This window comes from Sorex araneus, chromosome X, assembly GCF_027595985.1.
Source record: "Sorex araneus isolate mSorAra2 chromosome X, mSorAra2.pri, whole genome shotgun sequence".
NCBI lineage: Eukaryota > Metazoa > Chordata > Mammalia > Eulipotyphla > Soricidae > Sorex > Sorex araneus.
This window is the reverse complement of record NC_073313.1, coordinates 140,703,802-140,716,395: the sequence shown is the minus strand read 5'-3', so window position 1 is coordinate 140,716,395 and position 12,594 is coordinate 140,703,802. Positions and strand designations below refer to the sequence as shown.

At 47.8% G+C, this 12,594-nt stretch overlaps 1 protein-coding gene and 1 pseudogene across 2 annotated transcripts in view; one reads left to right on the top strand and one right to left on the bottom strand.

Annotated features, from left to right (window-relative positions):
- Positions 1-463: 463 nt before the first annotated feature.
- Positions 464-3,693, bottom strand: LOC129399786 (acetyl-CoA acetyltransferase, cytosolic-like; annotated as a pseudogene).
- A 4,245-nt stretch (positions 3,694-7,938) lies between these two features.
- The window catches only part of OGT (O-linked N-acetylglucosamine (GlcNAc) transferase), a 55,225-nt gene continuing 50,569 nt past the window's right edge, over positions 7,939-12,594 (top strand). The window contains exons 1-2 of one of the 2 annotated variants that reach the window (XM_004621523.2): positions 7,939-8,190; positions 11,152-11,332. In XM_004621523.2, coding sequence (XP_004621580.1) covers positions 8,154-8,190; positions 11,152-11,332 — 218 coding nt within the window. In that variant the 5' untranslated portion in view covers positions 7,939-8,153. The remainder of the gene's footprint in view (positions 8,191-11,151; positions 11,333-12,594) is intronic. The other variant, XM_004621524.2, reaches the window with a different exon arrangement.

The following is a 12,594-nucleotide window of genomic DNA, read 5'->3' as shown; positions in this document are numbered from 1 at the left end:
AGGAAGGAAGGAAGGAAGGAAGGGAAAGAGGGATGGAGGAAGGAAGGAAGCAAGGAAGGAAGGGAGGGAGAGAGGGAGGGAGGAAGGAAGGAAGGAAGGAAGGAAGGAAGGAAGGAAGGAAAGAAGAGAGGAAGGGAGGAAGGCAGGCAGGCATGCAAGCATGTTCTCATCTGACAGAACTTCCAGAGGGTTCTCCTTGTCTTATTGATTTTGAGCTGAAAATGGCCAACTTTTATTTTAATCTTTATTTTTAATGATCCAATCCGTTTTATTTATAGTCATGTTCGATGCCATTGTCCTGTATTTTGTGTGTTACACATTAAAAGGACAACAAGCTGACAAGCCTGAGTTCTTGCCTTGGGAGGTATTCTCTGCATTCGGTTTAGTCTACTGTCTGCACATGACAAGCTAATTCTTAGTAATTTTCAGAACTGAAGTTCAAGGGTAGTCTCAGTTGGAAAGGTTAGCCTTTCTGAATACACAAGGCTATTCCCATTCTGCCTTCAATGCACAGAGCAGCAGCTTGTGATGTTCACACCCTGATATTCACACATCCAGGGTGTGCAGCAGGCTGACAAGAATCAGCCAGCTGTACAGAGGCAGTGGCCCAAGGGCACCATCCCTCTTTGTATGTTAAGCTTCTCTGGGTCGAACCCTAGTTCTTTTGTGATTGTTAGGGCCGCAAAGACTTCACTGATTTCAAAAGTGTCCTACAGGGACCAACGTGCTCTTGCAACAGCTTTCTTTATAGCTGGAATGGGTCCTATTCCCATGATGGAATGATCCACACCCACTTGTGCCAAGAAAAATCAGTGTTAAAGGTGACAGCTAAAGGTGATAGCTTTCACAGCTTCTGATTCCTTTATGAGAACTGCAGTGGCAGCACGGAAGCATTAGCGGGGGTCACCAGAAACTGTCCTTCAGGGAGCAAGGCTTTAGTTTACTCATGGCTTACGGCTGCTTTAGCTTCCTCATGATTTCAAGTGTTTGAGGAAACTCACTCTTTCCACTTCAGTGAGACCTTTCTCCAACGGGACAAACACGGGCACTATCTCACTGTCAAAATGACTGTCTGTAGGTGCGCCCTCTGTCTGGTTCCGGGACAGAACTTCAAGCTTGTCCTGATCTCGATTCACTTCTTTTTTTTTTTTTTTGCCTACATTTTCAGCTGTGGTGTCACATGGTAGTTGTGGAATGCGCTGTGAGTCCTCCACAGAGGACGCTGTCACTCAGGGGTATTAACTCAATCTTCACTCCCGTCTACAAGTGAGTCAAGTATGGGACCAGGCTCATGTTCTCCGTGCCTCCTGTCCCTCTTTGGGAGCCGTGGCAGCCCACTTCAGGACCTCTTTGATAACTGTAGTGCCCAGCTCACATGCGGCTACGGTGCACAGCACCCCACTGAATGGGCTTGAGACCCGAGCTGATCTCAGTGACTGCCACTGAGGTGAAGATCCTGTGGTCTGAGTCTGCACTCAGGATGCTGCAAGATCAGCTCTTGCATATAGCAATATGCAATACTCACCCTTTTTTGTTTATCCCGGCTTTGTGCTCAAGGATCAGTCTCGGTGGAGCTGGGGGCGGGGCAGGGGTTCCATATGTGGCGCAGGGAATTGAACCCTGTTCATTTGTGTACAAGGCAAGCGCCCTGCCCACTGTCTCTCTCTCTGGCCCCCGAAGCTCACCTTTTTTCTGATTTTTTGGTTTTTGGGGCACGCCCAGCAATGTTCAAGGGGTTACTTCTCCTGGCTCTGTACTCAGGAGTTACTCCCGGCAGTGCTCCTGGACCTATATGGGATGCCAGAGATCAAACCCGGGTCAGTCACATGTTAGGCAAGTGCCCTACCCACTGTACTATTTCTCCGCCCCGCCCCCCTTTGACTTTTTTTTGGGGGGAAAGGTCACCTTCTAAGCGACCTACATCAGGGACTGGAGCAACAGGGCAGTGGGAAGGGCACTTGCCTTGCATGCGGCCTTCCTGGGTTCGATCCCCCGCATCCCATATGGTCCCCTGAGCCTGCTAGGAGTGAACCCTGAGCACAGAGCCAGGAGTAAATCTTGAGCACTGCCAGGTATTGTCGCAAAACAAAATAAACAAAATAAATAAAGGTACCTACATTAGGGAACTGGAGCAATAGCACAGCGAGTAGGGCGTTTGCCTTGCACGCGGCCGATCCAGGTTCAATTCCTCCGTTGTCCCTCTCAGAGAGGTCGACAAGCTACCAAGAGTATCCCTCCCGCAAGGCAGAGCCTGGCAAGCTCCCCGTGGCGTAGTTGATATGTCAAAAACAGTAACAAGTCTCACAATGCAGACGTTACTGGCGCCCACCGGAGCGAATCGATGAACTACATTAAGATGCCTGGCCAGCACCACAAAGCTCAATCACCACTGTAATCCAGGGGTTCCTCCTGGCTCTGCACTCAGGAATTACCCCTGGCGGTGCTCAGGGGACCATATGGGATGCTGGGAATCGAACCCGGGTCGGCCGCGCGTGCAAGGCAAACGCCCTCCCCGCTGTGCTATTGCTCCAGCCCCATCCACTGTAGTCTTGAACCTTCGCATTGAATGGTCTCATTGGTTGTTTGAGTGCGTTGCCTGTACCATCTGAACACCGCTTGGGAGCTCCTTCCTCCCAGAATAAAAATTAAGGAGCCAGAGGGAGCGTACAGCGGGTACGGTGTTTGCCTTGGACGCGGGACACCCGGGTTCAATCCCTGGCCTTCCATAAGGTCCTCGAAGCATCGCCCAGACTAATTCTGAGTACAGAGCCAGGAGTCACCCCCTGAGCCCGGCCAGGGCGTGGCCCCAAACCCAAACTCGAATCAAATAAAAATGAAGTTATCACATCTCATTGCTTCCCTCGCTTCCATCCCCGTACCCCTATCTTTTTTCCTTCGTGTTGTTGGGCTCGAACCCAGGGCCTCGCACCTGCAGAGCATGTGCTTTATTAACATCACTGACCTCTTCGTTTTGTCAAAGCTTCACCACGGCTGCAATCCATTACGAGAGGGCGTTTTCCAAATGGACCGGTGTCCGGTGCTACCATCAAACCAGCTTATTTTGTTATCGAGGTTCAAAGCTTTCTGGGAGGTCTAAAGACTCATTTTCTTTTCTTTCTTTTTTTATGCTTTTTGGGTCACACCCGGCGATGCACAGGGGTTACTCCTGGCTCATGCACTCAGGAATCACCCCTGGCGGTGCTCAGGGGACCATATGGGATGCTGGGAATCGAACCCCGGTCGGCCGCGTGCAAGGCAAACGCCCTACCCACTGAGCTATTGCTCCAGCCCCCAAGACTCATTTTCTTTGTGATGCGTGGTTAACCATTGCAGGGGGGTCGGTCTCTCACTGCGATATTCTCCTGGAGACACTGGGAGAGTGGCGGGGCTACTGCTGCGGGGTTTCAGCTGCGTGTCACCTTTGGAACCATTTTCCGCCGCCGCTAGCAGCGCTGGTGGCGGCGGCGGCGGCGGCGGCGGCCACAGCCCCAGACAGCTGCCTGCTCTCTTGCTGAGCGCAGGCGCCTCTTCTCTGAAATGTGGGCTGTTCTCAGTCGCGAAATTTGGGGCCATTTGTTTTAAGCCGTAACAGAAAATGAAATGCCTCGGGAGCCGCGTCATGAGAGTGGCAAAGTTTGGGATTGGGGTTGAAGAATCACCTGATGTATTTAAGATGATTCTAAATTTAGACATGCGGCGCATAAGAAGGAAAACAAATATTTTTGGAATTCCGGGAAAGAGAAGAAACACACAAATACACCTCCTTGAATATTTCAATATTCAGGCCTTTTTCATCAGCAGCCTAAAGTGATTGGCCCCCTCCCCGGATATTTATAGACACGAATATTTTTTTTTTTTGTCTGTGTAAGGAATTACCCAGAACATCACATATGCAGACTCTGCCACGGAGTCATGTCTCTGACCCCTAGATACAAATGTTTGATATTGCTTAAATATTACTCTCCTGTTTTGTCCTCTATTGACTTTTAAACTATTTATTTATTGAATCACTGGGAGATACTCAGTTACAAAGTTGCTCATGATTGAATTTCAGTCACAAAGTGTTCCAAAACCCATCTCCTCATCAGTACCGCATTTCCTGCCACCAGCCTCCCCAGTTTCCCTCATGACCACCTCCTTCCCCCCCACCCCCCTACAGCCTGCCTCTGTGGGGGGTGTTTACTAGCTAAATCAACTTAAGAAAACAACCCAGGGGCCAGAGCGATAGTACAGCGGGTAGGGCGTTTGCCTTGCACATGACCGACCTGGGTTCAATCTCCGGCATCTCATATGGTCCCCCATTGCACTGCCAGGAGTAAATCCTGAGCGCAGGACCAGGAGTAACCCCTGAGCATTGCTGGGTGTGGCCCCCAAAAAGCAAATAAAAAAAGAAAACAACTCGGTTTCCGGGATAATTAAACATTTTTAATTAAATCACAGTGATATTCAGAGTGCTATACACACCACTCTCTTTCTCGCTCTCATTTTCCTCTTAGGCAGTATGCTTTGCAATACTGTTACTGATAGGGTATCATGCACATCACTTTACCTCCTTTAAGCACTCAGGATTTTTTTTTTCTTCTTGGGTCACACCTGGCGATGCACAGGGGTCACTCCTGGCTCTGCACTCAGGAATCACCCCTGGCGGTGCTCAGGGGACCATATGGGATGCTGGGAATCGAACCCGGGTCGGCCTCATGCAAGGCAAACGCCCTACCCGCTCTGTTATTGCTCCAGCCCCATAAATGCTCAGTTTTTGTCTAGAGCGATCCTTTCCAATTATCACTCATTGTGGTCCCTTCTATGTCCTAACTGCCCTCCCCTTCCCATTTCGTGGCAGGCTTTCTACCATTGGCCAGTCCTCCTGGCCCTTATTTCTACTGACTTTGGGTATTATTCAGACACTATATTTTTATATCCCACGAATGAGTGCAATCATTCTATGTTTGTCCCTTACCCTCTAACGCATTTCACTCAGCATGTTACTCTCCATGTCCATCCATGTATAAAGAAATTTCATGACTTCATTTTTCCTACAGCTATGTAGTGTTCCATTGTGTGGATGTGCCACAGTTTCTTTATTCACTCATCTGTTCTCGGGCACTTGGGTTGTTTCCAGATTCTGGCTATTGTGAATAGTGCTAGAATGAACACAGGAGTGCAGATGGTCTTTCTGCATTGTGTTCTGGGTCTAGTGGTTTTTGAATGGTCCTCATTGCATTTCAATCTCCTGAGGCAAATATTTTCTTTCGGAGGTTAGTGTTTTAACGCAGGGTCTCACATATGCAAAGCAAGTGCTTTACTGCTGAGCTACATTCTAGTAGAGGGCTGAGGTCTCATCTAGTTGATTTTTTATGTTATCCACCTGGCTTTGCTCAGTGAGACTCTAGTAAACTGTTACTTGATTGACTGAAGACTGAAGATCTTTGTCCTTCAAAGTAACCGCCCCCCCCCCATGATACCTGGAGTGGGTTCCCAGGCTCCCACAGGGATTTTTCTTTTATTCAACCACTGTGAAACCCACCATTCAGATTTCCCCGGGAACAATAATGTGTCATAACATTCTCCTATCTCTCCTACCTTAAACCCCAAGTATCCCATGGGTCAAATAGCCTACTTAACTGGGAATATGACCTAACAGTTAACAATAAAAACTTTTATTTAATTAGTCAATAGCTAGTAATCAGTAAGGCTTAAACATCTGTCAATGGAACCTGAGATGTATGTTTTCTAAGTTGAAAAACTCAGTTTATTCACCGCAGATGGAACACTTTAAGGGAGGGGCTGTTTACTAGTTAAATCAACATAAGAAAACAACCAGTTTCTAGGATAATTAAATTTTTTAATTGAATCACAGTGATATATAGAGTTACAAAGTTGCTCATGATTGGGTTTCAGTCATATAATGTTCCAATACCTAACCCCTCACCAAGTGTACATTTCCAACTACCAATGATCCCAGTCCCCCCCTCGCCTGCCTCTATTGGCAGGCACTTTTCTTCTCTCTCTTCCAAGAAAAATTTGGGTAGTGAGTTTTACCACTTCATTGATTTTTTGGGTTTGATTTTGGGCCACATCTGTTAGTCCAGGGTTTACTCCTGGCTCTGTGCTCAGGGATTGATTCTGGCAGCACCGGGGACCTTATGCAGTTGAAGCAGGGTCAGCCATATGCAAGGCAAGAGCCTTACCTGCTGTACTATTCTGTACTATTGCTCCAGCCTCACTTCATTGACTTGATTATTTGCTCGAGCAGGCACCAGTAACGTCTCCATTGTGAGACTTGTTGTTACTGTTTTTGGCCTATCGAATACACCACAGGGAGCTTGCCAGGCTCTGCTGTGCGGGCGAGATACTCTCGGTAGCTTGCCGGGCTCTCCAAGAGGGATGAAGGAATCAAACCCAGGTTGGCCGCATGCAAGGCAAACCCCCTACCCGCTGTGCTATCGCTCCAGCCTGACTTGATTATGCATGTCATAAAAGAAATAGTATAAAAAATACTATAATTTTTCTCTGTGTTCATATTACAATGAAGAGCTGTGAGCTGCCTTAAAGAATTTGAAACCTGAGGACTTAAATTTTTTTCTTTTCTTTTTTTGGGGGAGGTATAGGGTAGGGTGGAGATAGAACCCCTGACTGTCAAGTGCTTTACCACCGGGCCACATCTCCCAACAGGTTTTTTGGGGGGAGAGTAGTGTATGCTTGGGGACCTAACTCAGGGCTTCACACATGCTTTAAGGCTGAGATCTAGCCCTCACCCAGTTTTCTTCCCACTTTCTCTCTAGCAAAATGGTTAAACAGTAGAAACACTGAAGAAATTCGCTAACCTATTTTCTTATATCAAAGACTTTTTGAAATTGAAAGTTCTGAAAAAATCCAACTTGTTGCCTCTATACCTTGTAATCATTTCTTGCCCGTGTGAGAAGTTACTCTAAGTCCTTTCTGGAACAAGAAATGAGGTTCGAGTTAATACCAATGTGACAAAATGTCTGAACAGTGGACTTGAAACTGCAGGAGGATCTTAAGAGCTGATTTGTTGAAGGAAGTGGAAGCAATACTGACTCAATCTAGATGTGTGGTTTAGGTAGATGGCAAGTGAATTCATTTATCACTGTTGAATTGTCTTTAGCAATTGGAGTCACCCACTGTGATGATTTGCAAAGCTCTCAGATGACACTGAAGACACAGCTCAGAAATCACTGATTTTCAAACGCATATGAATCATCTTTAATATTTTTTTATGGTTGCCTTTGCAGTGCAAACTCTTACCATGTTCCTGAATTATGAAAGCATTTGCCCTGGTACCGTAGAACTAGCCTGAATACCGAAACGATTTTGAAATGTCGAGGGGGGGGGGAGGGGAGGACAAAAATCAGAGATGTGTCCATACATTTGGTTCTGGGTAAGTAGCAGTCCTTTTTCATCAAGGTTCCTAAACTAATAGCTGGGGTCAGAATCAAGTCAGGTTCAAATGGAAGCCCTCCTCCCCCGGCTTTCAGCAATGGTTCTGACGCTCCGTCAGTAACCCTTTAAATGAACTTTCTCAAAATTGATTCATCCAGCCAGTGATTTCTCCGCTTCCCTACCCATCAAGTGGATGAAACTTTTTCAGGTAGTCTCGTGCTGACAACAAATTACAGTTTCAGCTCGCTCGGGGCATTTGGCAAAAATGTATCCGTTGTGTGCTGATGCTTCCGCTACAGTCGAAAAAAAAAATTTTGGAGACTGCTACCCCAAATTTCCCAACCCGGCGCGAGTTGACAGGGCTGGTCGCATGCGCTCTCGGCGCAGTCCTGTTTGTCGCAATGGGCCGCGGGCGGAAGGTTACAGAGAGGTGGGGGACTCGGGATCTGGTCCTTTGGCTGGTAGCGCTGGTAGCGCTGGTTACCGCGCCGCTTCCGCGCGGGTACTTGATTGTAACAGAAAGTAGTTCCGGCCCGTGTTGTTTCGGCCGAGGAGCCGTCGCCGCCATTTCAAGACCGCGAGAGGTAGATGGCCAAGTAGAGTTTCTGGGCTGGGACTCCTGGCCTGGCTGCTGCCGCCCCGGACTCGAACGCACTCTTTGGAGTACTGCAACTCTTAGCACTGGAAACATTCTTGCCAGCGGTGGCGGCAGCGGGAGTCAGTTACCCTCTGGTTCTCTCAAGAAGCTCCAGATGGCGTCTTCCGTGGGCAACGTGGCCGACAGCACAGGTACCGGTGTCCCGTTCTACCTTGGAGTGCCCCCCGCGGCCCCAAGCCGCCCCCCCGCCTCCTCTCCCTCCGGTCCTTCCCTTGGGTCACCCCCCCGTGGCATCCCTGGCATCGCTTAGCTTGCCCGTCGTCTGCCGGCATCGGGTGGGATCTCCGTTCTGTCTGCCCCTCAGACGCGCCGGTCCCTTTCTTCCCTGGCCTCGCGTGTCCCGGCCCCTCACTCCCCGGGGACACTTCGGAGCCCACGTGCGCGCGGAGACCCCCTCGGGCTGCATTCGGCTTCCCTGCCCTTTTTTTTTTTATTTTCCCCCCTTGGCTGCGCAACCGATGGCTCCCCCGCTTCCAATGCATCGCCCCCTAGCCGGCTTTTTCCCGCCCCGGCCCGTCCCCTCAGCCCGATCGCGGCGTTCCCCGTGCCCGTAGGGTGGGGGTGCCCTGCCGAGGTGATCAGATCCTCACTCTGCATCACCCCAGGGCGAGCACCAACAAAACAACAACCCCCCCCCCAAAAAAACAAAAACAAAATAAAACAAAAAAAAACGCTTCTCGCTTGCTGGTGTGGCCCCGCGGAAGCCCGGGAGGAGGGGACCGGGGCCGGCACCCCGCCGAGCCGCGCCTTGCTGCTCGCTCCGGCCCAGTGGTCCGGGTGCCGTCTGGAAATTTCCAGGGGTTCCTTTTTTTTTTTTTTTTTTGCCATCGCCCAATTCCACCCGCGGCCCCCCGCCTGGCGTTCCCAGCCCGCGCTCCCTCCCTCCCCGCCCGCGGGAACCACACCCTTCCCTCCGCGGGGCTCCCGGCCTGCGGCGCCGCCGACCCCCCGCGCCCGCCCAATTCGGGGCTTTGTGTGCCTCCCTCGCCGCACTCCCCCGCCGCTGGGTCCTCCATCCCCATCCTTCAGCTCCGTTATCTTCTTTTCTCCATAGGGTCCGCGTGTGTGTGTGCGTGTGCGTGTGTGTGTGTGCGTGCGTGTGTGTTTCTTTTTCTTTTCTTAAGTTTCCATCCCTGCTTGAAGAGTTTGTAAAGCAATCGGAGTGTGGCTGCACAAGTGCAGTGGAGTTCTGCTCTTGCCGAAAATGCAGACGAGAGCATTTCGTAGTCCAGAGACTTGAAAACAGCCAAATTGCAGGGATGCCCTTCAGCTGCCTTTCCGTATTGAGGCGCTTCGGGCTGGGGAGGTGCAATTGGGCCGCGTTTCTAAGAGCCCCAAGCGTGTGTCCCGTGCCCGGCCCCTCGCCTCTTCCGTTGAGATGTAGTAGATAGGTTTTGCTGGTTTCGGATTTTGCGGGAATAAGGTGAATCTTGGACCATTTCCATGACTGTAGGTAATGGGGTTCCTAGTGTTCCCCTCTGCCTTCCTCGCAAGAGATTTTTTTTAAAGATTTGCGATTCTGAGCTAGCTAGCCCTTTTCGTATACGTATTATATTGAGAAAGTTTCCATCTCCAGAGTTTATAAAATAGCAGATACGTAGCTTTGAAAAGCGATAATAATGAGTTTAAATACGTACCTGGGAAGTTCTAGACCCTTGGTCTAAGATGTCTAAAATGTCGTTTTCTTCTGGCCATGTCTGGCCTTCCCCAGACTGGATGCTAGTCTCTGCTCTTGTGTTAGTGGGCAGTTGTACCAGAAATTTTCTTTGCTTTTTGAAGTGTACAGATCGCTAGCCAGCTGTGATGATAGGCTTAAATTTGAGCTTGTCATGGTGACCTTGGTAGAATTAAAAGTAATTTCGTTCATGGGTCCCCATTCCAAGCTTCTGTTCCAGGACAAATTCCCAGATATTTATTGCTGTTTAAGTCCTAATCAAGACTTAGGCTGTTTTGTCGTTTTCCTTTTCTGGGTTTTTAAAAATTGTCCTTCGTGTATCTATCCAAATTAAGCCATATATGCACAGCAGAATTTTCTTTGTGTATCTAAGTCACAGATCCACAGGAGTTACTTCATTTATTTGTCCTTCTTTATCAAATGTTTAACATTCTCCCATTTAAAAAAAGCCATTGCAGTTGTAGGTAACTGCTTGGTTGACATAGATAAGAATGTTGGCACTGTTTTAAAGCCAGTGGTAGAGCTCTTTGGAAAACGCTGGTGTTAAATCACATTGGATGGGATTTAGCTAATTTGGTTTCAGTGTGAGTTTGGGGTGGTAGAGGAGCAGCATAATCTTGGGTCTTGATTGAAAATGTTTGACCCCTTTAAAATGTTTTGCCTCATGCTAAATTTACACTCTTAGCAGTTATAAAAATGGCACTTTGATGATTTGATTTTTGGGAGGCCATGCCGGTGGTGCTCACAGCTACTCCTGGCAGTGCTCTGGGGACCATGTGGTGCTGGGGATTCAACCCTAGTCTCGTGTAGGCAGAGCATGCACCCATCGAGCTCTCTGCCCTCATTGTGGTTTTCACATTCTGTCCTCCTTTATGCTTGTATCTAGTGTTGATTAACTTAATGAAAGAGTTAAATATAAACTGTATACATGTACTTTGAGAGTTAAAAACATTTGTTGTCCTAAGGGAGATGAAAAGATAGTATGTCACCAGTATTCTGACTCTAGGAAATCCAGCCTAAAATATGGAACAATGTATTTCTCTTGGAAACACCTTATGTTTTATTTCTGTATGTGTACTCAAGCATAAGGAATAATGTTTAGTGAATCTTTAGATACTGCCTCTCATTTATAACTTAAAAATAAAAGTTTTTATCCTAAAATGTAATCTTATTTGAAAGCATATATTTCTGTCTAGTCTGTGAAAGAAAGGTAATGGATAAATTTGTAACAATGCCAATTCTGCACCTGATGTTAACTTGGGAGTGTAAATTATGTGCAGAACACTCTTGTGCTTTACATAGTTTCAAGCATTTTCATCTTTAAGTTTAATATACCATATTTTTACATTTTTTTGTTTGCATTCTAACTTTTTGTTTTCCCCCCCTCCTTCCCTCAAATGTTTTGATGATTCTCCAGAACCAACGAAACGTATGCTTTCCTTCCAAGGGTTAGCTGAGTTGGCACATCGAGAATATCAGGCAGGAGATTTTGAGGCAGCTGAGAGACACTGCATGCAGCTCTGGAGACAAGAGCCAGACAATACTGGTGTGCTTTTATTACTTTCATCTATACACTTCCAGTGTCGAAGGCTGGACAGGTAGGAGATGTGGGGGTACCTGGTGGTGATTGCTGCCTCTGGCTGCTGGACTTGGAAAATGATAAATATTTGAACTTGAAATTTTCAGTGCTGGGTTTCCACTGAGCCACCGACGCACATCTGCTCTCTTGCCTACTTGTGACATGCCCAGCTGCCAGCTTTTCGCCTTCCCTTTGTGGTTGTGATTATATTATGATTAGAAATGGCAAGGGACCATTTCTAGATTTGTTTCTGTCTAGGTCTGTTGCTTGCAGGTACTTATTACTCTTTTCTGGTAATAAAACATTCTAAGTATTAAGTTGGAGCATCCAGTCTCACCTTCTTAAGATGCGTCAGCTTGCGGAACGGAGATGCTCTATAAACTGATGATGTATATAATGTGGTAGGAGGTGCATGTGGTTGAAATGGCAGATGGTAATAAGTTCTGTGTTTTAGCAATCAGCTGAAAAGGGAAGAATCTGCTTGTCCCTTTATTTTTTTATTTTAATTTTTTTTGGTTTTGGGTGCTCAGGGCTTGCTCCTGGCTCTGAGCTCAGAGATGACTCCTCTGGGGTCCATAAGGATTGGCTCTGGGGTCCATAAGGATTGCTGGGGATCAAAGTTGGGTTGGCAACGTGCACGGCCAGCGCCCTGCTGTACTATTGCGCTGGCCCTGTGTGCTTGTCCTTGTAATAAATTGTTGTTCTAACTTATTTAGGCTTCTTTTCTTTTTCTTTTTTTGGCTTTATCTGGCTGTGCTCAGGACTTATCCTGGGTCTGTACTCAGGCATCATTTCTGGTGGTGCTCAGGGGGACTGTGTGCAATATCATGGATCGAACCTGGTTCAGCTGCGTTCGAGGCAAGCACCCTACCCACCGTACTGGATCTCTGACCCCTCTTTTTGTTTTATGGGCCACATCAATATTCAGGGACTACTTCTGACTCTTTGTTTGGGTGTTACTCCTGACAGTTGCTCAAGGGACCGACCATGTGGTGCCAGGGATTAATCATGGGCCTCCTGCATGCAAAGCATGTGCCCAGACCCTTGAGAGTCTCTTTGACCCTTATTGTTCAGTTAAGTAAAATATTTTTTAAATGTTTTTGGGCCATACCTGGTGGTACTCTGTTTACTTTTGGCTTTTTGCTCAGGGATCGCTCCTGATGGGCTTGGGGGGAACCATACGGGGTACCTGGAGTTAAACTTTCATAATTAGTGTGCAAGGCAAGTGCCCTACCCGCTGTACCTATCCCTTCAGCCCCTGAAGTAAAATAGTTGTTTTTA